We start from the raw sequence: 24,925 nt of genomic DNA, 5'->3' as shown, positions 1-24,925 counted from the left end.
AGGAGAATTAGTGATCACAGAACTTAGAAGAACACAGTGGTATACTCCTTAGACAGTTACACTTCCATTCTCTGGTTTAAATCTTTTGAATCAAGCTGCTGCATTTGTATTACAGGCTATTATGCTGCTTCTGGATTTCAGTTTGACATTCAACAAGTCAAGTCAAGTCACTTTTATTTTCATTTCGACCATAACTGCTATGTACAGTGCATAGTAAAAATGAGACAACGTTTTTCAGGACCATGACACATGACACAGCACAAAAACTAGACTGAACTACGTAAAAAACAACACGAGAGAAAAATAAAACAACTGCACTAGACTACAGACCTACCCAGGACCGCATAAAGTGCACAAAACAGTGCAGGCATTACAATAAATAATAAACAGGACAATAGGGCAGTAAGGTGTCAGTCCGGGCTTTGGGTATTGAGGAGTCTGATAGCTTGGGGGAAGAAACTATTACATAGTCTGGTCGTGAGAGCCCAAATGCTTCGGTGCCTTTTCCCAGATGGCAGGAGGAAGAAGAGATTGTATGAGGGGTGCATGGGGTCCTTCATAATGCTGTTTCCTTTGCGGATGCAGCGTGTGGTGTAAATGTCCGTGATGGCAGGAAGAGAGACCCCGATGATCTTCTCAGCTGACCTCACTATCTGCTGCAGGGTCTTGCGATCCTAGTTGGTGCAATTTCTGAACCAGGCAGTGATGCAGCTGCTCAGGATACTCTCAATACAACACCTGTAGAATGTGATGAGGTTGGGGAGTGGGAGATGGACTTTCCTCAGCCTTCGCAGAAAGTAGAGACGCTGCTGGGCTTTCTTTGCTATGGAGCTGGTGTTGAGGGACCAGGTGAGATTCTCCGCCAGGTGAACACCAAGAAATTTGGTGCTCTTAACGATCTCTAACGAGGAGCCATCGATGTTCAGCGGGGAGTGGTCGCTCCGTGCCCTCCTGAAGTCAACAAACATCTCTTATGTTTTGTCCACATTCAGAGACAGGTTGTTGGCTCTGCACCAGTCCGTTAGACGCTGCACCTCCTCTCTGTAAGCTGACTCATCTTTCTTGCTGATGAGACCCATCACAATCGTGTCATCGGTGAACTTGATGATGTGGTTTGAGCTGTGTGTTGCAGCACAGTCGTGGGTCAGCAGAGTGAACAGCAGTGGACTGAGCACACAACCCTGGGGAGCCCCCATGCTCAGTGTGACGGTGTTGGAGATGCTGCTCCTGATCCGGGCTGACTGAGGTCTCCCAGTCAGGAAGTCTAGGATCCAGTTGCAGAGGGAGGTGTTCAGGCCCAGTAGGCTCAGCTTTCCAATCAGTTTCTGAGGGATGATTGTGTTGAATGCTGAACTGAAGTCTATGAACAGCTTCCGGATGTATGTGTCTATTTTGTCCAGGTGGGTTAGGGCCAGGTGGAGGGTGGTGGCAATGGCATTGTCTGTTGAGTGGATGGGACAGTACACAAACTGCAGGGGGTCCTGTGAGGGGGGCAGCAGGGTCTTGATATGCCTCATGACGAGCCTCTCGAAACACTTCATAATGATGGATGTGAGTGCAACGGGACGGTAGTCATTTAGGCAGGACACTGAAGACTTCTTCGGCACGGGGACGATGGTGGCGGCCTTGAAGCACGTTGGAATGGTAGTGTTGCTCAGGGAGATGTTGAAGATGTCAGTGATAACATCTGCTAGCTGGTCTGCACATCCTCTGAGCACTCTACCAGGGATGTTGTCTGGTCCAGCAGCCTTCCGTGGGTTAACCCTGCACAGGGTTCTTCTCACGTCAGCCATGGAGAGACACAGCACCTGGTCATTTGCAGGAGGGGTGGACTTCCTCGCCGCCACGTCATTTTCCACCTCAAAACAGGCATAGAAGTTATAACACTATTGTCCAATGAACTTTGGTGAACAAACTCCTATTCCTTGGTTTAAATACACCACTGTGCAATTGGCTGTTGGGCTTCCTAACCAATAGACCTCAGATAGTCAGGATGCACAACATTCCTCTCTCCCGATCATCCTCAAAATAATCGTTCCTCAGGGCTGAGTGCTGAGCCCATTGCCGTACACTCTGCTCACACGTGACTGCATGGCTAATCACCCGAGTAATCGCATTGTCAAATTCGCCAATGACACAACAGTGGTGGGGCTCATCAACAACAATGATGAGACAGCCTACAGAGAGAAGGTGGAAGATCTCAAGGCCTGGCCAGGCAAATGATCTCTCCTTCATTGTCGCCAAATGGTTATTTACTTCAGGAGAACTCACAACGCCCTCTCCCCTCTACATCGGCGGCACAGCAGTGGAAAATGTGAACAGTTTCAAACTCCTAGGAGCGCACATCTTGCACAAACTCTCATGGTCCTAAAACAGATTCTACACAATCGGGAAAGGTCATCCATGCCTCTAATTTCTGAGGAGGCTGAACAGAGGCGGACTATGTACGGAGGTGCAGAAGAGAGCATCCCTAAAATGTTCCATCATTGCACGGCATGGAAACAGCACCGCAGCAAGACTTTACAACGGGTAGTCAAAGATGCCCAACGCATCACCGGTACCAGCCTACCCACCATTGAGGGTGTATATACAGAAAGGTGCCAGAAAAGAATCAGTAACATCTTAAAGGATCCTTGCCACTGTGCACATGGACCACTCGTATAAGGGAGGAGGCTATGTAGCATCCTCGCCATCAGACTCAAAAACGGTTACTTCCCACAGATGCTGTTCAAGTCACTGAGCAGATTGGTGGTTGTTCTAGACTCCACCATTTGCTGTCCCTAGTGTTTCTGTACATTTCCTAATACAGCTGCCGAGTCAGCTATAAATGGTGAAAAGCCTCAGAAAGAATACTTCCAGTTGTACCAATAATAACTGAGTGTATGAAGAGAAAGCAGGAGCTGACAAGTTTTGATTACCCCATGTGCAATGACTGTGAATGTATAACTTTATTGCAACTTCTTTTATTTGAAAATGTATTGAAGTAAAAAGTGTAACACTGCTGAGAAGTGTATTCGACCATCTGTTAAGAATTTCAGAAATTATGACTGGAATGTTATAAATATATTATATAATTATAACATTGAGGACCTGACTTTTAGGGAAAGATTGAATAGGGTAAGACTATATTCTCTGGAGTGTTGGAGAATGTGGGGAGGTTTGTTAGAGGTGTTCAAAATTGTAGAGTAAATGCACAAAGGTTTTTTCCATTAAGGCTTGGTGAGACTAGAATGAGAGGTCATAGGTTAAGAGTGAAAGATGAAATGTTTAAAGGGAACATGAGGGAGAACCTCTTCACTCAGAGGATGGTCAGAGTGTGGAATGAGCTGCCAGTGAAAGTGGTGCATGTGGGTTTGATTACAAAACATAAGAGAAGTTTGAATAAGTACATAGGTGGGAGAGCCGTGGAGGGAGATGGTCCGGGTGTGGGTCAATGGTTCTAGGCATAATAATAGTTTGGCACAAAGTAGGTGGGCTAGAGGTCTGGCTCTATAACTCTGTGGTTCTAAAAGTATCAAACAGTTGAGACAGATTTCCAGACAGGAGAAGGCCAGTCAGTGACAGTCAGGAAGGGGAAAAGATAAATTATCAGCATAGGTTAGTACTGGGACCATTCGCAAGGGCTGTGTTCAGGAGGGATGACATGGTCAGCCACCAGAAGTCATGTTTTAGCTGGCTGTCAGCAGATTGAACCCAGGACAGCTTTGGGCGTGTGTATGATTCAGCAGAGCAGCAATGAGATATTCACCAGCTGCATCAAGGTTACCGCGATCTCTCAAACTCAGTTAAAGATAATTCACCCACAAAATCAGGTTATGTTTTTGGTCATTTACTAAAGGTTCCTTGGTCATAACTTCAATACAACCAGCAATAATTATTTACTGGCCTGTTGGAACTTAAGTAGGCAGGGGAAGACTGTTGTCTTGCACAAAGCACAGATGTCAGGCCTGCATCAGTGTTTATTTGTGAAATCTTTCATCTTGGAACATAGAATGGAGCATAACACAGTAAACAGAGCAAAGCAAATGGGCTGCAGTCAGAATTACAAAAGGACCACATGACTCAGAATATATCATTCTGGTCAGAAGATGTCGGAATTTTCCTGACAAGATTTTTCTTTGAAGAAAGAGAGCGTTCAAGTTCTATCAGCTTCAGAAGTCATTTTAGAAACAAGTTGATTATAGCTTTTTTCTTTTTGTGACAAGGCTAAATTGTTAATTCAGAAAATGGGAGAAACAAAGTCCCAATATATCTCTGAATCTAGTGCAAACTTCAAAGCTAATTGAAAACATTCCAAGTGTTACCAGTGTTATGTAAGCTCCAGATAAACCAAATCAATATTTTGACTGAACTTCCATATTATCTTGTTTTGATTTCTATCAAAATTATTCAAGATTTAAGTTGCTCCCACAGCTCCAGAACTTGCAAAAGTTAGCTGCCGTAGGCTCATCTAATCCAATGTGCTCGGAAATGTTTACAAAACTGGTGCTTCATTTTTTGATGGATGAAATAGCAACTACTAGAGTGCACTGTAGATTCACTCAACATGACCCAGGTAATGGAGAAAACTGGAACTATATTAAGTGGCGACCAACTGGGATTTCATGACGGAATGAGGGGTGGATTGAATTGGCTGCCCAATCAAAAGGAACAAGTAGAGGCAAATTTAGGAGAATTTAAGGGAAAACAAGAAAAAGTATCTTTACTCTAGTAGTAGTAATTGTGTGGAATTCTCATTTCAAAAAATTTGTTGAAGTAGACTCCATTAATTCTCCCAAGTGAAGACAAAAGAAGAGATAACAACCTGTAAGACCATAAGATATAGGAGCAGATTTAGAGCATTTGGCCCATCGAGTCTGCTCCGACATTTCACCATGGATGATCCATTTTCCCTCTTAGTCCCAACCGCCCGCCTTCTCCCCGTATCCTTTCATGCCCCGACTAATCAAGAGTCTATCAAACTCTCTCTAAAGTATACCCAACAACTTGGCCTCCATGGATGCCTGCAGCAATGAATTCCACAGATTCACCACTTTCTAACAAAAGAAGCTCCTCGTCATCTCCATTCTAAAAGGACACCCCTCTATTCTGAGGCTGTGTCATCTGGTCTTAGATTCTCCTGCCTTAAAAAACATCTCCTACCATAGGAAACATCTTCTTCATATCCACTCTATCGTGGCTTTTCAACATTCAATAAATTTCAATGAGGTCACCCTCATTCCTCTGAATTCCAGTGAGTACAGACCCAGAGACATCAAACTTTCTTCATATAACAAGCCTTTCAATCCAGGAATAATTCTCGTGAACCTCCTTTGAACTCTCTCCAATGTTAGCACAACCTTTCTAAAATAAAGGCCCAGAACTGCTCACAATACTCCAAGTGAGGCATCACCAATACTTTATAAAGTCACATTACATCTTTGCTTTTATATGCTCTTAAAAGGAATGCTAACACTTCAATTGCCTTCCTCACCACAGACTCAACCTACAAAGTACCCCTTAGGGAATCCTGCACAAGGATTCTCAAGTCCCTTTGCACCTCTGATTTTGAATTTTCTCTCCATTTAGAAAATAGTCTGCCCTTTTATTCCTTCTACCAAAGTGCATGATCATACACTTCCCAACACTGTGTTCCATCTGCCACTTATTTGCCCATTCTCCTAATCTGTCTAAGTCTTTCTATAGCCCTTGTACATCCTGAAAACTACCTGCCCCTCCACCTGTCCACAACCTTTGTAACAAAGTTATCAATTCCATCACCCAAGTAATTGACATATAACGTAAAAAAGAAGTGGTCACAACACAGATTCCTGTGGAACATCACGAGTCCTTGGCAGCCAACCAGAAAAGGCTCCCTTTATTCCCACTTCTTGCCCCTTGCCAATCAACCACTACTTTATCCATGTTAGTATCTTTCCTGTAATACCATGGGCTCTTCATTTGTTAAGCAGCCTCATGTGTGGCACCTTGCCTAAGGCCTTCTGAAATTCCAAGCACACAACATCCGTTGGTTCTCCTTGCCCTATCCTGCTCGAAAGAATTCCAACAGATTTGTCAGGCACAATTTTCCCTTGTGGAAACCATGCTGACCATGACCTATTTTATCATGTGCCTCCAAGAACCCCAAGACCACATACTTAAAAATTGTCTCCGAAATATTCCCAACTACTGAGGTCAGACTGACATATATTTTCCTTTTTTCTGCCTCTCTCTTCTGTTGAAGAGTGGAGTGATATTTCCAATTTTTTAACCCTCCAGAACCATACCAGAATCAATTGATTCTTGAAAGATCATTACTAATGCCTTCACAATCTCTTCAGACATCTCCTTCAGAACTTTGCAGTGTACACCATCTGGTCCAGGTGTCGTATTTACATTTAGTTCTTTTAGTTGCTCAAGAACTTTCTCCCTAATAACTGCAACTTCACACACTTCTGCCTCCTGACACTCTTGAACTTCCGACATACTGCTTATGTCTTCCACAGTGAGGACTGATACAGAATATTTATTAATTCATTCACCATTTCCTCATCTCATGCATCATTTTTCAGTGGTCCAATATCCACTCTCGCCTCTCTTTTACACTTCATGTATCTGAAGAAATTTTTGGCAACCGCTTTAATACTATTGATTAGCTTACCTTTGTATTTCATCTTTTCCTTCTTAATATTTTTAGGTGCTTTCTGTTAGTTTTAAGAAGCTTCCAAATCCCACTAATCTTTGCTGTATTATATGCCCACTCACTGGCTTTGACTTCTCTTGTGAGTCACGGCTGTGTCATCTTGCATTTTGAATACTTCTTCCTCTTTGGGATGTACAATATATATCCTTCACCTTTGAATTGCTTCCAGAAATTCCAGCCATTGCTGCTCTGCCATCATCCCTGCCAGTGTTCTTTTCCAATCAATTTTGGCCAGCTGCTTGCTCATGCCTCTATAATTCCCTTTACTCCACTGTGATACTGATACATCTGACTTTAGCTTATCCTCCTCAAGTTGCAGGGTATTCTATCATATTATGATCATTAATATTCCCTCAGGGTTCCTTTACCTTAAGCTCTCTAATTAATTCCGGTTCATCACATCAAATCCAGAGTAGCTGATTTCCCTAGTGGGCTCAACCATGAGCTGCTCTAAAAAGCCATTGCATAGGCATTCTATAAACTCCCCCCTCTTGGGGTACAGCACCAACCTGATTTTCCCATTCTACCATGACTATTGTAACATTGTCCTTTGGGCATGCATTTTTTACCTCCCGTTGTAATTTGGGAGCTATGTAATTTGGCTCAAGACAAAAATCCAAATCCCAATTTGTTCTTTCCACTACTTCAGTCATTATTTTGCCACGTGGTGAAGTCTGTTGAGTATTCAGTAAATTATCTTTCTCATGTTTATTTGTTTATTTCGTAATATCGCGTGGAGTAGACCATCTCTTTGAGCCACACCGCCACAGCAACTCCACAACCACTATTAACCCTAACCTAGTCACGGAACAATTTTGCATGGACCAACTAACTTACCTGGTATGTCTTTAGACTGTGGGAGGAAACCAGAGCACTGGGGGGAAACCTATGCATTCATTTCATGGGGAGGATGTACAGAGTCACCTTACAGAGTAGCACCAGAATTGAACACCAAACTCTGGAATGTCCCGGGCTGTAATAGTGTTGCACTAACCATGGCTTCTATGTTTTAACATTGTTGTTAACAAATCTATGCAATATTTTCCAGGCATATTTCTTTCCTGATAAGATTTACCAGATAAATTTGGAAATATTTGTATTAACATTTTTGAGCCTGCAGGATAAGGCAGGCCCTTCACCAGTCTGTTAATAGATTTGCAGTATGCATAAACAACTGTTGTCTCATTATCTCTGATTATTTACTACTCTGCTTTGAATATTGATGCTAATTCATTATGACACCCTACATTCCAGTGCCTCTAGCTACTGTTCATATTCAGTGTCTGAGCTTTCAGCACCAGATAAGCTTTTTCTAGAAAACACTATTAATGAATATCAAGTTATTATTCTCAATTGATGAGAAACAGAACAAAATTTTCTAAAGAAAAATATGTCACTTTCATCTCAAGCAATTCTTGTATTCTATCGAAATCATCTCAAAAATATGTTCATGCATAAGATAATTCAAGAAAACCTTTGTTGCCTTCACTTAATACCTCCCAGCTCCTATTGGTATCCTCCCCCTTCCTGCCCCCACCTGGCTCCAATGCCCATTAACCTCTCCTCATCTGGAGTCACTTATCACCTGTCAGCTTTTATCCTTGCCCTCCCTCTCATCCTTTTGTACTGTCTCCCTTCTTACAGCCCAAATGAAGGGTCTCAACTCAAAATGCCCTCTGTTCATTTCCTTCCCCAGATGCTGCCTGACCTGTTGAGATCCTCCAGCTTACTTTCTTTTGCACAGAAAACCTTTTGTGTGAATCCACTGTAAATTTTAAATGAGCACAGAGATTTTATTTGCAAAGTACATTGAAGAAAATGTTATTGCTTGAATTGATGTGGTAGTGGACAGGTGAACAGGATGTGGAAAATAAATGGTGGAAAAGATCAATCAACAGCAGCTTGGGAATGGAAGATTAGCTTTTACTTTGAGTGGAGATCCTTTGCCAGACCAAGAGAGCTGGAATCAATCTTTCAGTTAATCCCTATTATAAACAGTTGCCACCTAACATCCCCAGTTCTCTCAATAACTACAGCCCAGGTCATGCCCTAGTGCAGGAAAGGTGAACCTTTTTGAGAGTGTTTGCTCAAACTGGAAATAATCTTCCAAAAAAAATCTCTCATGTGCCATCATTGATTAATGAATTAGTAACAATAATTATGGACTTTAAGGAAACGGGTGAATCTTTTTGTAAGGATGTGGCAATTTTATGTATAATCTTTGTTTTGCTATTAATAAAAATTTAACAGAGATAGAATGAAATAAAACATTTTATCAAACCAGTTCAAAAATCATTGACATTAATCTTTAAAAAATAACCACAAAAAGTAACAAAAATTACAGCACAGAAACAGGCCATCTCGGCCCTTCTAATCCATGCCGAACGCTTACTCCTACCTAATCCCACCTACCTGCACTCAGCCCATAACCCTCCATTCCTTTCCTCTCCGTATACCTATCCAATATTTTTAAATGACAATAACAAACCTGCCTCTACCACTTCTACTGGAAGCTCGTTCCAGTAAATACGGATTCCAGTAAATACAATTGAAAAAAAAGTTTCTAAACAGTTTATTGTAACTCACTTATAGCATAAGTAATCTGAATATAAAATTATAAGCTTTGATGCATATTCATAAAACATCAAGGAAACAAAAATAAACACACCTGACTCTCAGTGGGACTTTTGTTGCTGACAAATATTTTATATCCAGCTTGTATTTGGTTGTTTTGAGAACTCTGCATGTAGCATGAGTTTCATCAGTAAGTCTAATCCTATAATTTGGCTTGAGCAAGTTCATCACTGAAAACAATGACTCACATGAGGAATCATGGAGGTGTTAAACCACGTCCAGTACTTACTGTTATTATTAATGACTATCCAGTGTTCACTCACAAATGACAGAAAGAAAATAGATAAGCAGAGAGAAACCAAAGCTAACTTGTCAAACTGTTTACTATCCAAATACTGATGCGCACCAGGTCTACAATGTCATCTAGCTAGCACTGTGAAATACTTCCTGTGACAACTCACTGTTCTTGGGTTGTAAAAGACCACTTGCTCTTTCAGTTGGCAGAGGAGATAATCTTAATGCATCTCTTTACTTATGTATGGGGTTTAAAGATTCAAGGGGTAACACTGCAATCCACGTCCTAACAAGATTTTTGCATGTGCCATCTTGGGCATTCGTGATATAGGTTTATGACCAGAGAATCTACGGTGTATCATGTCATCCGCTGCTTATAAACCTATCAAAACAGGGCAGGAGAACTGCAACTCCATGACAGGAAACTTGGAGCTTTTTGTTTTGCCTCATTAAATAGATTATTCTCCCACAGACAATCTTTCAACGCTGGTGGGAGGAGAAGAGGATTCAGCTGCAACAAGAAATATGTCTTAAGAAGTTATAAACTAGAGACATGGATCCGTAGAGCACTACAGCACATAAACAGACCCTTCAGCTAATCTAGTTCATGCTGAACTGTTATGCTGCCTAGTTCCTTGACCCACACCTGGAACATGGTCCTCCATACTTCTCCTTCCATGTACTTATCCAGGCTTCTCTCAAGTGTTGCAATCAAACCTTCGTCGACCACATCTGCTGGCAGCTTGTCCACACTTGTACCACCCTCTGAGTAAAGAAACTACCCTCCCCCCATGTTGCCATTAAATATTTCACCTTTCACCCTTAACTTGTGACCTCTAGTTCCAATTTCACCTAGCCTGCTTCCATTTACTCTGGCAAGGACAGAAATTTTAAATTCCTCGGCATTATTATTTCAGATTTTGCTTGTTGCTACTCTTTTACTTATAATACGGGGGTGATTGATAAGTTTGTGGCCTAAGGTAGAAGGAGTCAATTTTAGAAAACGTAGCACATTTATTTTTCAACATAGTCCCCTCCTACATGTATACGCTTAGTCCAGCAGTCGTGGAGCATACGGATCCCTTCTTAGTAGAAGTGGTCCGCAGCAGGGGTGATTGATAAGTTTGTGGTCTACAGTAGAAGGGGATAAGTTATACAGCTCTCATTATATGCACATGCAGGTCAACTCTGAGTGATTATGCAGAAAGTTTGAAGTTAATAACTCATCTCCTTCTACCTTAGGCCACAAACTTATCAATCACCCATGCTGCGGACCAAGACACAGACTTCTACGGAGAAGGGATCCGTATGCTCCACAACAGCTGGACTAAGTGTGTAAATGTCGGAGGAGACTATGTTAAAAAATAAATGTGCTCCGTTTTCTAAAATTGACTCCTTCTACCTTAGGCCACAAACTTATCAATCACCCCTCGTATATCTGTAGAAGCCCTTCTGATTCTTGTTCACTTTGTCTGCTAGAGCAACCTTATGTCTTCCTTTAGCCCTTCTGATTTTTCTTCTAGTGTGTTCTTGCAATGACCTTAAATGGAAAAGCCTACGAAAAGTGACATTTTCCTGACTAGTAGCACCACACCTCCCCCTTTAATCCCTCCTCCTCTTTCATGTCTAAAACAACAAAACCCCAGAACATGGAGCTGCCAGTCCTGCCCCTCCTGCCACCAAACCTCACTCATGGCTACAATGCCATATTTCAATGTGTTGATCTGTGCTCTAAGCTCATCCGCCCTACCTGAAGTAGATGCAACTCAGTATGTTATTCCAACCATGCTCAACTTTTCATTTCCTGTCTATGTATGGAGGCTTAACATCTACTTCCCCCACAACCCGTCCACAGGCTGCCCGGGCACTGAGTCTGTCTGCAACTCTAGCTTACACCCACTACCAAACCTTCCTGCAAGGGTAATAGTCCCCCTCCAGTTCAGATGCAAACTATCCCATGTGTACAGGTCCCACCAGACTTAGACAAAAGCCCAATGATCCAGAAATCAAAAGTGCTCTCCCCTGCATCATCTCCTTAGTCACACGTTGAACTATATTATCTTTTTTCAAGCCTAGCACGTGGAATGTGTAGAAGTCCTGAGATCACCATTCTGGAGACCCTGTCCTTAAATTAGCGCCTTGAACTCGCTTTGAAGAATCATGTTAACTTTCCTGCCTATGTCATTAGTCCAATATGGACCAAAAACTGTTGCTGCTCTGTCCCCTAAGAAGGCTATCTGGGATGTCTCTAATCTGGGCACCTGGGAAGCAACATACCATGCAGGAATCTCATTCTCATCTGCAGAACCTCTTGCCTGTTCCCGAACCAATGAATCCCCTATCATTCAGAGCAAGAAGACTGCGAGTGGACTGCTGGTTTTTCGGAGCGAAGGGAGTTTTTTACTACTCCGGTTAAAGAGAGGCGAGACTGCGCAGGCGTGTGACATCAACCAGCACCCCTGTGGCTGTACCCGTTGACAATAAGTAATACTGTTTGAGTATTGTTGGGGGGGGCAGGGAACAGCCTACCTGGGGGAAGCAGCAGTGGCCGTGCCTCTGGCACAGAGTCCGGCCCTGTGGCTCAGAAGGGTAGGAAAAGGAAGAGGAAGGCAGTACTGATAAGGGACTCTACAGTTAGGGGGTCAGACAGGTGATTCTGTGGACTCAGGAAAGAAACTCGGATGGTAGTTTGCCTCCCAGGTGCCAGGGTCCGGGATGTTACAGACCGCATCCAAGATATCCTGCGGTGGGAGGGAGAACAGCTAGAAGTCGTGGTACATAGGTAGGAAAAGGGAAGAGGATCTGAAAAAAGACTACAAGGAGTTAGGAAGGAAGTTCAGAAGCAGGACCGCAAAGGTAGTAATCTTGGGATTACAGACTGTGCCACATGACAGTGAGTATAGGAATAGGATGAGGTGGAGGATAAATGCGTGGCTGAGGGATTGGAGCAGGGGGCAGGAATTCAGATTTCTGGATCATTGGGACTTCTTTTGGGGCAGGTGTGACCTGTACAAAAAGGACGGGTTGCACATGAATCCCAGGGGGACCAATGTCCTGGCAGGGAGGTTTGCTAAGGCTGCTGGGGAGAGTTTAAACTAGGATTGTTGGGGGGTGGGAGGTTAGCTCACAAATAGAGAAAGCTTGTAGACAGTGCGAGCGGGAGGATTGGCAGGTGATAGAGAAGGGACACACTCAGAACGAAGGTTTGAAATGTGTCTATTTTAATGCAGCGAGTGTTGTGAACAAAGCGGATGAGCTAACAGCGTGGATCAATACTTGGAGACATGATGTAGTGGCCATTACAGAGACTTGGATGGATCAGGGACAAGATTGGTTACTGCAAGTGTCGGGTTTTAGATGTTTCAGAAAGGACAGGGAGGGAGGCAAAAGAGGTGGGGGCATGGCACTGTTGATCAGAGATAGTGTCACAGCTGCAGAAAAGGTGGACGCCATGGAGGGATTGTCTACAGAGTCTCTGTGGGTGGAGGTTAGGAACAGGAAGGGGTCAATAACTTTACTAGGTGTTTTTTATAAGCCGCCCAATAGTAACAGGGATATCGAGGAGCAGATAGGGAAACAGATCCTGGAAAGGTGTAATAATAACAGAGTTGTTGTGAAATTTTAATTTCCCAAATATCAATTGGCATCTCCCTAGAGCAAGGGGTTTAGATGGGGTGGAGCTTGTTAGGTGTGTTCAGGAAGACTTCTTGACACAGTATGTAGACAAGCCCACCAGAGGGAAGGCTGTACTTGATCTGGTATTGGGAAATGAACCTGGTCAGGTGTCAGATCTCTCAGTGGGAGAGCATTTTCGAGAGTGACCATAAGTCTATCTCCTTTATAATAGCATTGGCGAGAGATAGAAACAGACAAGTTAGAAAAGCATTTAATTGGAGTAGCAGGAATTATGAGGCTACCAGACAGGAAATTGGAGGCTTAAATTGGAAACAGATGTTCTCAAGGAAAAGTACGGAAGAAATGTGGCAAATATTCATGGGATATTTGTGTAGATGATGCACCATCAATAACTCTAGGAGACTGGAAGTGAATGATAGGCTTTTATTATTCGACCATGTCGAAGACTGAGGGAGCAGCAGTGCCCCAATCGCCTTTATACAGGGGTCTGTGGGAGGAGCCACAGGACCAATCAGCAGAGGGGCGTGTCCAGACAGGTATACATAGTTTACCACAGTAGAGTGCTGTATAGGTACATTCCAATGAGACAGGGAAGTTATGGTAAAGTACAGGAACCGTGGTGTACAAAGGCTGTAATAGATCTAGTCAAGAAGAAAAGAAAAACTTACAAAAGGTTCAGAAAGCTAGGTAATGTTAGAGATCTAGAAGATTATAAGGCTACTTGGGAAGGAGCTTAAGAAGGAAATTAGGAGAGCCAGAAGGGGCCATGAGAAGGCCTTGGCAGGCAGAATTAAGGAAAACCCCAAGGTATTCTACAAGTATATGAAGAGCAAGAGGATAAGACATGAAAGAATAGGACCTATCAAGTGTGACAGTGGGAAAGTTTGTATGGAACCAGAGAAAATAGCAGAGATACTTAATGAGTACTTTGCTTCAGTATTCACTATGGAAAAAGGATCTTGGCGATTGTAGGGCTGACTTACACTGGACTGAAAAGCTTGAGCATGTAGATATTAAGAAAGAGGATGTGCTGGAGATTTTGCAAAGCATTAAGTTGGATAAGTCACTGGGACTGGATGAGATGTACCCCAGGCTACTGTGGGAGGCGAGGGAGGAGATTGCTGCGCCTCTGGCGATGATCTTTGCATCATCAGTGGGGACGGGTGAGATTCTGGAGAATTGAAGGGTTGCGGATGTTGTTCCTTTATTCAAGAAAGGGAGTAGAGATAGCCCAGGAAATTATAGACCAGCGAGTCTTACCTCAGTGGTTGATAAGTTGATGGAGAAGATCTTGAGAGGCAGGATTTATGAACATCTGGAGAGGTATAATATGATTAGGAGTAGTCAGCATGGCTTTATAAAGGGCAGGTTGTGCCTTACGAGTCTGATTATATTTTTTGAGGATGTGACTAAACACACTGATGAACAAAGTGCAGTAGATGTAGTGTTTATGGATTTCAGCAAGGCATTTGACAAGGTACCCCATGCAAGGTTTACTGATAAAGTAAGGAGGCATGGGATCCAAGGGGATATTGTTTTGTGGATCCAGAACTGGCTTGCCCACAGAAGGCAAAGAGTAGTTGTAGTTGGGTCATATTCTGCATGGAGGTTGGTGACCAGTGGAGTGCTTCAGGGATCTGTTCTGGGACCCTTACTCTTCGTGATTTTTATAAATGACCTGGATGAGGAAGTGGAGGGATGGGTTAGTAAGTTTGATGATGACATAAAGGTTGAGGGTGTTGTGGATAGTGTGGAGGGCTGTCAGAAGTTACAGCGGGACATTGATAAGATGCACAACTGGGCTGAGAAGTGGCAAATGGAGTTCAACCCAAATAATCGTGAAGTGGTTCATTTTGGTAGGTCAAATATGATGGCAGAATATAGTATTAATGGTAAGACTCTTGGCAGTATGGGGGATCAGAGGGATCTTGGGGTCCGAGTCCAGAGGACGCTCAAAGCAGCTGTGCAGGTTGACTCTGTGGTTAAGAAGGCATACGGTGCATTGGCCTCCATCAGTCATGGAATTGAATTTAGAGCCGAGAGGTAATGTTGCAGCTATATAGGACCCTGGTCAGACCCCACTTGGAGTACTGTGCTCAGTTTTGGTCGTCTCATTACAGGAAGGATGTGGAAGCCATAGAAAGGGTGCAGAGGAGATTTACAAGGATGTTGCCTGGATTGGAGAGCATGCCTTATGAGAATAGGTTGAGTGAACTCGACCTTTTCTCCTTGGAGCGAAGGAGGATGAGAGGTGACCTGATAGAGGAGTATAAGATCATGAGAGGCATTGATTGTGTGGATAGTCAGAGACTTTTTCCCAGGGATGAAATGGTTGCCACAAGAGGACACAGGTTTAAGGTGCTGGGGAGTAGATACAGAGGAGATGTCAGGGGTATTTGATTTTTTTTAGTCTTAGGTCCTCCTGCGTGAGAGTCAACAGCTGTCCGTCATTTGGTAATCTCCTTCTAAGTGTTTCTAGTCTGTAACTGCACAAACGTGCACTTTCACAGCGAAATTCGACACCAAACATGTTGCTTGTTTTCTGCAGATGAGTCCTGCGCATGCCCAGTAGGAGGAGATTCGACCAAATACTCATTTTAATGTGGATGGAGGTATTTTAAAAAACGCTTGTTCTGGACGCCTATCATTTTTACGCGAAACCGCCATTTTCAAAATTATCCGGTCTAATGTGGATGTAGCCTAATGCTCTTCCTCCCAAACAACAGAGCTTTCTTTTTCACCTTCCGTAAAGACTGAAGTCAAGATTCTAGATTTCCTTGTCCTGTAACAACAAAGTTATACTGCATGCACAGAACAGAAACAATCACACATAGACCTCAAAAATCTATGGCTGTAATCCACTCCACCCCCACATCCCCCCACAGCCAGTTAAGTGCTTTACTGTAGATTTCTACATGCTGAAAAGATTTGCTGAGTGATATCTCAGATTTATTTCCATCTCAGGAATAAAACAAAAAGCAGAAGATGATCCCACAAACAGGAAGGAAAGATATTCCAATAAAATGGAAGATCCATCTGATAGCTGAGTCAGCCAATGTCTGAAGAAAATAAAATAAGGCAAGTCTAAAACAGATGGGCACAAAAATCACTATCTGATCAAAGAGTGAATTTAAGGGGAATCTCTTAGCTTTTGTAGTGAGAATGTGGATCTTGCTGTTGTGTATAATGATTGATACAGATAGATTAAACATTTACAGGACGTGAAATGACTGAACGCAGATGCGCTGAGATAGAAATTGATGTAAATAAAAATACAAAAGAAGAGAGCAACGGGCTAAGGTCAGAGGAATGTGTGGAATACCAGACACGTGGGCTGAGTGGCCTCCTGGATTCTGTGTGTAAAATTTTCAAGTGGCAATGGGGATGTGTTGCTGTACTAATCTTAAAGAAATATATTATTCTGCATTTGCATTCACTTTCATTGCTGCAATATACTTCCTGATCTGTAGCTCAGAAGACTGAAAGCTTCTTGAAGCATGATGCAGGAGTAGCCTTAAATAATCTCAATTTTTTCAAAAATTCAACAGATTTGCTCACTGATAGTTTTGGGTTGGTGATACAAAATGATAAATGTGTTATCACATTATGCAGCTGTTTTACATGGTGTCATGAAGATCATAGCTTCAAAATGGCATGTCTGTCTTGCATTCCAGTGGGGAATTAAAACTCTGTTGCTTCCAACATTGTCAGAGGAGTGAAGACACGTCACAGCTTTTCAACTATGAAAGGGTGAATGCACACGTCTACTGTTATTGCACATGCAGCTCCCAATTCAGTTTTAAAATTATTCACAGGCATACTATGTTGTGAGGGAATAGTCATTCACTTTTGCAAAAATACTAACTCTACCCGTCAATGAAGTGGTGAGAAGCAACCTGTTTTACAAGAGCACTACCACAACAAACACAGGAGTAGAAGCCAGAAACACAAGCTATCAAGTGTAGCTGCTGATAGGTAACAATGCTAGCAAATAAGAAGAAGAAGAAACAATCCATAAAGAATTTTAACTAAATGTTACAGTTAACTTTTACTTTTCCATTCACAGGGAGTTTTGTGCTTGGTATGTTTTCTATGTGATATATCTGACACTGCAATTCTCAAGTCAGTTTTACAGATGAAGCAAGATTCTGTAAATGTCCCCTGGTTGTCATATCTACCTGTGCCTGTCTCAACCTCTGAGGAGAAACTTCCTTCTGTATAAGTAATTAATTATGACATATTATGGCCTGAATTAAGTTAACAAAATATGGATCCATTTAGTAACAAATTAGGATTTTTTGCAGCAATATACCATAATCATTGAGACTGGACTGTGATTTTCAAACATATTTCATACAAGACCATTTCATCTGAGGTTTTAAGGAGAGTTCTATCCAAATGGTTAAATATCCAATTAAATCCCAAGTGGGAATTGACAGACCAATGGTTAACTTACCACATCAAGCGCTCTTTGAATTATATTTGCATCAAACATAAGCACATTTGATAACTTTTTATAAAATGTGAGATTTTGAACTCACCTGTGGCCGCGGATGGCCTCGAACAAGGCAAGTAAGCTCCAAGGTTTCTCCTTCCCGGATTGTGTACACTCTCTCCGTGTATCGTTCTTCCTCAATGTTACATGCTTGACCAGAGTGCATGATACTTACAGTTGGTGGAGCTACAGAAAGAACAAAGGTGCAAACAGTGTCAATTATTCAAATATTTGTTGGATCTCCAGCTCACTGCAAAATCCCAGAACATATCCATTCCCAATCAATGTATTTAATTGCTGTAAGTTTTTATCTCTTGACATTATTTTTCTCTATGAATTATATTATGTCTGTACTTGTTTGTAATCTTGCAGGAAATATTTCCCTAAGTTTCCTAAAGCTTTAGAATAGCTTGAGAATTGATAGATTCTTACATGAATGATATACTAAAATTCTGAAATGATGATGCTATTAGCTACTAATGATAATGACAGCGCAAGATGAAATAGGAGAATTGGGTGGAATAGATACTTTTCTCATCCTTCTGTTCCCAAAAAGTACAATTTAAAAGTCTAGCTAACCAACAGTGAAAGTAAAAACAGCAAAACAGTTTTGTTTTGGCACGTTCGGCACAGACTAGAAGGGCCGAGATGGCCTGTTTCCGTGCTGTAATTGTTATATGATTATACAGGCCTTTTGGTTCACTGAGCAATTTTCATCCTGGCAAAATGTAACTTCTACAGCACAATCAACCCTACTCCGCCCCTCGGCCAGATATTCTTTCCTATGAGAAGGAAGAGAGTCACTCTACGTGAAGGAAATGGTGTAGAAGTACAAACATCACATTTCATACCAATATAAACCAAGGATCCATCTGCAGAAACTTCCATGAGAAACAATCTGGAAGCAATGGAAGGACAAAGAGTTGGCCAATATCTTTCACTCAACCTCCATCAGCCAATTAGACTAAAAAGATAAATATCTAAAATTATTATCTTCCCAGTACCTTTAGCTTTCTTTAAATAGCATTCCCAGGGTCCAAAGGAAACTAGTGTATTGAGGGAATCATGTCAGCAAAACCCATTTTAAAGAAACGTGAGCTGTGCATGTACTATTGCTGCCATAGATTTACGAGACAGGACAAGTACAGTATGGACAGGAAAGGAATGGAGGGTGATGGGCTGAGTGTGGGCCAGTGGGACTAGGTGAGAGTAAGCGTTCGGCATGGACTAGAATGGCCGAGATGGCCTGTTTCCGTGCTGTAATTGTTATATGGTTATACAGGCCTTTTGGCTCACTGAGCAATTTTCATCCTGGCAAAATGTAACTTCTACAACACAATCAACCTTACTCTGCCCCTCGGCCAGATATTCTTTCCTATGAGAAGGAAGAGAGTCACTCTACGTCATTATCCAGCCAAGCTGAATGTTAGCCTTAAGGCATTATATAATAGAAAATGTACAATTTAGCTATTCACAGTCAGCTCTGTTGCTTATCTGTTTCTAGGACAGTGGCCAGCAGATACTTACTAGCAGATTTAACTCCCATTTAGAACTCTTTAGAGCTCAATATAATCTCATGGAACAGCCCCTTATCTTCCGATTTGGCATACTACAGCCATCTTAACTCAGTGCTGACTTTCATATAATCAGCAATTCTAGCCTTATATCTCACATTTTCAGCATGTGTAGCTTTCTTCCCCCCCCCCCTCCCCCCCGTGGTAATTTCAGATTAGATTTATCCTTTATTTACACTTCTCCAGAACAGTGATCTGTAAAACTTCTTCTTGGTCAGAAGCACCACCACGTATCACCGACCTCCCCCTTTATATATTGCATCACATACCACACCTTCCTATCTGTCCTCTCTGTCTTTGCCACCTTTCTAAAACTAAAAACTAAAAAGTTGTTTGATCTTGAATGCGTACTAGCTTCAGTGAAAGATAATCAGTCTGAAATGTTCTCTTCACAGATGCTGTCTGTCTTGCAAACTCATTCCAACATTTTCTGCTCTTTCTAGCTGTACAAACACTGCTTAATTTAATGCAACTAAATTAACATTGGAATTAACCCATGTCTGACACTCCTCTGAACAGGAAGACTTCCCCCATTTCCTTTCATAAATTCATGTATCACAAAAACTGTCATAGAAGGAGCAGAATGCAGAATCTGGCACGTTAAAATTCAATAGGAAATGACCAGACATGTTTATCTGTATAGATAGGGTCTGTGGAAGAAGAAATAAAGTTGAAATTTCATGTTCGTGACCCCATATCAGAGTTGGATCCCACATCACTTCAATATGATGATGTCCCAATTATCTGTACAAGGATCTTGGTATTAGGAAGTATTTCCTAGATAATACCTAAGCTTTGATCTTGTATTCCCATGGCTACCATCTTCTTGATAAGGCTCACAAGACACAATGTACAAGGCATTACAAGAAGTCAATGAAGTAACAGTAACAGGGTCTCCCCTGTGCTTTGACATTTCATCATCTTTGCAAATCCGTAATGTGACCTATTCTTTTTTTTTTGTGTCACTGCAGTTCTTGGAAAAAGGGATGAAGGCTGTGTAATGATACAGTCAGATTTTGTCTCATTTATTATGAAGCAAACTCTGGGCTTTCTGAGCATTATACAGTCTTCATTCTTTGTTTTGAAAAATGCAGAGGGTGAAAAATGTCAGCAGGATCAGAGAATTTAACGATCATTTTGATGTCCCTGGGACTCTTGCACAAAATGCAAGCCTGAAACGGAATTGCAGTTGCAAGTTCCAGCACTTTAAGTTGTTGTGCGTTTTCCTCTTTTCACTGAAACTGCCTTTCACGATGCAGCATAAAAGATTACCAATCATTAGACAAGCAACATATTATGCAGTCCACTTCCTTGCATTTACTTCATTAAGAGCTTCTATCTGTGTTGCACTTGAGAAGTTGCCAATTTTCCTATGGTTCATTGAGTGAATGACAGATGGGTATAATTACAAGAGGGTTTATTGATTGAAAGTGGTTTATCCATTATTGTCATTGACAACAGAACTATTATCTAAAGTTGTTTTGTGTGCATCTGTGAGAAGTGCATGAACCAATTATCTTACCCTGCCTTATTTTAGTCCTGTTGTTTGGTGCATCACGATCTACCTTCAGCAACACCTCTGCATTGCTTCAGGTGGCTAGTAATGGTGCAATGACTGTTCTCCATTGTGAACCAACTGCACCCCTTCTCTCTGGAGTTATTCTAGTAATCTTGTTTCTTGGAAGAGCAGATAGCTCACTCCACATTCAGTGTGTTCAAGGTTTCAGATACAGAGAAAAGGACAGGCAACGGGTTGCATCCGTCATCAAGCCATTTTTTCTAAGCAGGTATACAAGACCGTTCCTGAGCTTTCAGACTGAAGGATTACATTTCCAGTTTGAGTGTACTGCCATTAATGCAGACAGTACTATAATCAACAAGCATGCTGACCTGGAAATTCTCGTACACCCAGTAGGATGTGCAAGGTTATCACAGGTGTAGCAGACCCACGGCCACTTTGTTTGCAACCATAGCCATGGTAACAAAGAGGGATACCATAAAATGTAGCATCTGAGAAGGTTTGGGGATCGGTAGCATGAGCAGGATTACAATGGGATCTGACAAGACACCACATTTGAGCTGAAATATGTAAATTTACTTTCTTCATGGGGTGGACGATTTGTTATTTCTTGCCGACCGACAATTGTGTATGGGCAGTACTTAAGCAGCATTTGCTCAAGTCAAGAACTCTTCAATCGAAACGTCGCAACATTCCTGTTTGGTCAAACCTCAAATCATACTGACCTTAGACACCTATTATTTATGAAAGGTGGCCTTCTCACCATTGAGCCCCATCACTGTTAGCGTGCTGGCAATGTGCCAAGTTTCCATAGGAGCCCGGTGAGGGACTGAATGTTGTTCTGTGATTATTGTTATATATATATTACCAGTTATACTCTTTACTCTGTAAGCTTAATGTGGACAAGAATCTTCATTTCATCTGTTGTATATGACAATCAGCAAATCTGAATCTGAACTCAAAAGTGCAATTTCGAAGGCGCTACGTTTCCTTTAATGATCAATAGAGCTCCATGAAAGCTTTCCTGATTTGCATAAGTGATCAGCCACAGAAAGAGATGTAGAACAGCTGGAGGATGTGCAGTTGCTGAATGAAAGGGGAAGATCTAAACCAGAGGATTCAGATTTTCATGTGGTACCCTGCATTTTATGCATCCCATAATTATTTTTGTTATATGCACTCATATTACGGCTTATTATTATTGTTTTATGGGACCCAGTACCAACAGAAAAGCTTCAGGAAGGTTTGTGAAAAATTAGTCTCTGCACTTGTGATGGTATTGGATTCCCTGTCTACAAAGCACTAAGCTCAGAAGAAGACCAAGTTCTAATTGATATAGGTATCTACAGATAAAAAGGTTATACTACTAGCCTCTGTGGTGAGGTTTAGTTGTTGATACACACTGCTTGAATGGTGGGCTCCCCCTCTCTACCAAGGTGGAGATACCTGCAACTAACAACGTAGTTTAAACACAGTTATGTTATTTTTAATGATACATATTTAAATTCAGACAAATAATTAGAAACAGAGAAACACAGAAAACCTACAGCACAATACAAGCCCTTCGGCCCACAATGCTGTGCCAAATATGTATTTACTTTAGAAGTTACCTAGGGTTACCCATAGCCCTCTATTTTTCTAAGATCCATGTACCTATCCAGGGGTCTCTTAAAAGACCCTATCATATCTGCCTCCACCACAATTGATTGTAGCCCATTCCACACACTCACCATCCTCTCATAAAAAAACTTACCCAGACATCTCCTCTGTACCTACTTCCAAGCACCTTAAACCTGTGTCCTCTTGTGTTTGTCATTTCAGCCCTGGGAAAAAGCCTCTGACTATCCACATGATCAATGCCTGTCATTATCTTATACACCTTAGATTCTAAAACACACATTTAACGCTCAAAGAGGACTTCTAGTTTATAAAATGTTTCTGAATTACAAAAGCTTGACAAACTACAAGTTACATATAAGCATTGCACAAATATAATGCCTCTTTGAAGCTAAAATCACAACCCAAACGCAGGTACAATTCTTATGATCTGGAAGAACATACCACGTGTAGCAGACAAATGAGTCATTCATCACAGAAACCTAAGGTTGTGGAAAAAATTCTAGTTCTTCTTTCTGTAACCTTATCTTTCTGTTGTTCCCATTGCCATTTCTAACAGTCTGTAATGCTGCTGATATTTATACCATGATGCCATCATTTATATGTGATGTTTTCCCGATAAGACTAAGTAACTCACATAAATGGACTTGAAAGCTTTTGGCAACAAGAGATCCCACAATTAGTGCTGTGAGGACTAACCCCTGTTCTCCCCTCCCCCGAGCACTCAAACACCCCAACATATACCCTTGTTAGATGTGCTAAGTGACATAACCCCACTGCCTTACATTTGACTAATGGAGACAAGTCTCCTGGCTACATTACTTTGCAAAACTGTGCCTCCAACTTCAAACCGATTGCACCTGCAACTTACATCAAGAGCTGAGGACTCATTCTTGTTTACAACAAAAAGCTGGACAAAGAATATTTGATAAGACTTAAAACTTTATCACCCGTAATTCTGACCCTATGAAAAGTTCATGCTGCTGTGCTAGAAAACTGAGGTTGGCAATAAGCCTCTCAAAGTGAATATCCATCACAAACTTTGTACATAAAATTACCGGAAAAGTAGAAGAAGTGTACTTTATGAGGAATAGAAGCCAAGAAGATTGTGATTTCAGCTTTAAAAAGGCATTATATTTGTGCAATGCTTATTTGTAACTTAGATGATAGGCAAAAATGCTCCAAAATCAATATCGGTAAACTAGCAGCAACAGCTTACTTGACCCAAATTAAACTAACTGCACCTCACATTGAGCTTCCTGATTAAGATTTTCACACAAATATTCCATGGAATAGTTCAGGTTTAGCATCATATAACAAGTTAATACAATGTATAGATATAAACAGGGAGGTTTAGTTTCCCAAGGACATAAAATTGCAAGAAAATAGTGGCAGCAGGGTGGCTCATCTGCTATTTCACAGCTCTAGTGTCCCAGATTCAATCCTTGTCTGTATGGAGTAGGCACATTCTCCCCAGCTGCTTCACTTTCCTTACGTATCCAAATGGTGCTGGTTGGTAGGTTAATTACCTCAAGAGTATAGATGAGTGATAGAATCCATGGAGAATTAGTGGGAGTGTGAAATTGAAATGGGATTACTGTGTAATTAGAGCATACGGAGACGAGATGGACAGCATCAGCTCAGTGTGCTGAAGGGCTCTTCTGCACCGTACAACTTCAAAGTTCAAAGTAAATTTATTATCAAAGTACATATATGTCACTATGTACAACTCTGATGTTCATGTTCTTGTGGGCATACTCAATAAATCAATAATAGAATAACAACCAGAATGGAATCAATGAAAGACCCCACAAACCAGTGCGCAAAAGACAACAAACTATGTAAATACAAAAATAAATGAATAATAACAATAAATAAATAAGCAATAACTATCAGGAATATGAGATGAAGAGACTTTGAAAGTGGATCCATAGGTGTCGGGAACAGTTCAATGATGGGGCAAGTGAAGAAGTGTGATGTTATCCCTTTGGTTCAAGAGCCTGATTGTTGAGAGTTAATAACTGTTCCTGAACCTGGTGGTGTGAGTCCTGAGGCTCCTGTAACTTCTTGCTGATGATAGTAGCAAGAAGAGATCATGACCTGGGATGGTTGGGGCCCCTGATGATGCATGCTGTTCCCCGCGATAATGCCGGCAAAAGGTACCGAAGCATTCGGGCTCTCATGACCAGACTGTGCAACAGTTTCTTCCCCCAAGCCATCAGACTCCTCAATACTCAGAGTCTAGACTGACATCCACATCATTTATTATTATATTGCAATTTGATCTCTACTGTGCCTATTGTCTTGTTTATTAATTATTGTACTGCCCTGCACTGTTTTGTGCAGTTTATGTAGTCCTGTGCAGGTCTGTAGTCTGGTGCAGTTTTTACGTTGTTTTACGTAGTCTAGTGTAGCCTTGTGCTGTCTCACATAGTCTAGTGTAGTTTTGTGTTTCATGTAGCACCATGGTCCTGGAGGAATGTTGTTTTGTTTTTACTGTGTGCTGTACCAGCAGTTTATGGTCGAAATGACAA

At 41.6% G+C, this 24,925-nt stretch overlaps 1 protein-coding gene across 4 annotated transcripts in view; it reads right to left on the bottom strand.

The window, feature by feature from the left end:
- The window catches only part of mdga2a (MAM domain containing glycosylphosphatidylinositol anchor 2a), a 904,971-nt gene that overhangs the window by 595,197 nt on the left and 284,849 nt on the right, over window positions 1–24,925 (bottom strand). For all 4 annotated transcript variants that reach the window (XM_073039625.1, XM_073039626.1, XM_073039628.1 and 1 more), the window contains exon 2: window positions 17,728–17,867. In XM_073039625.1, coding sequence (XP_072895726.1) covers window positions 17,728–17,867 — 140 coding nt within the window. The remainder of the gene's footprint in view (window positions 1–17,727; window positions 17,868–24,925) is intronic.

This window comes from Hemitrygon akajei, chromosome 3, assembly GCF_048418815.1.
Source record: "Hemitrygon akajei chromosome 3, sHemAka1.3, whole genome shotgun sequence".
Taxonomy (NCBI): Eukaryota; Metazoa; Chordata; class Chondrichthyes; order Myliobatiformes; family Dasyatidae; genus Hemitrygon; species Hemitrygon akajei.
Note: the sequence above shows the minus strand (reverse complement) of the source record. Positions and strands in the feature narration are given on the sequence as shown.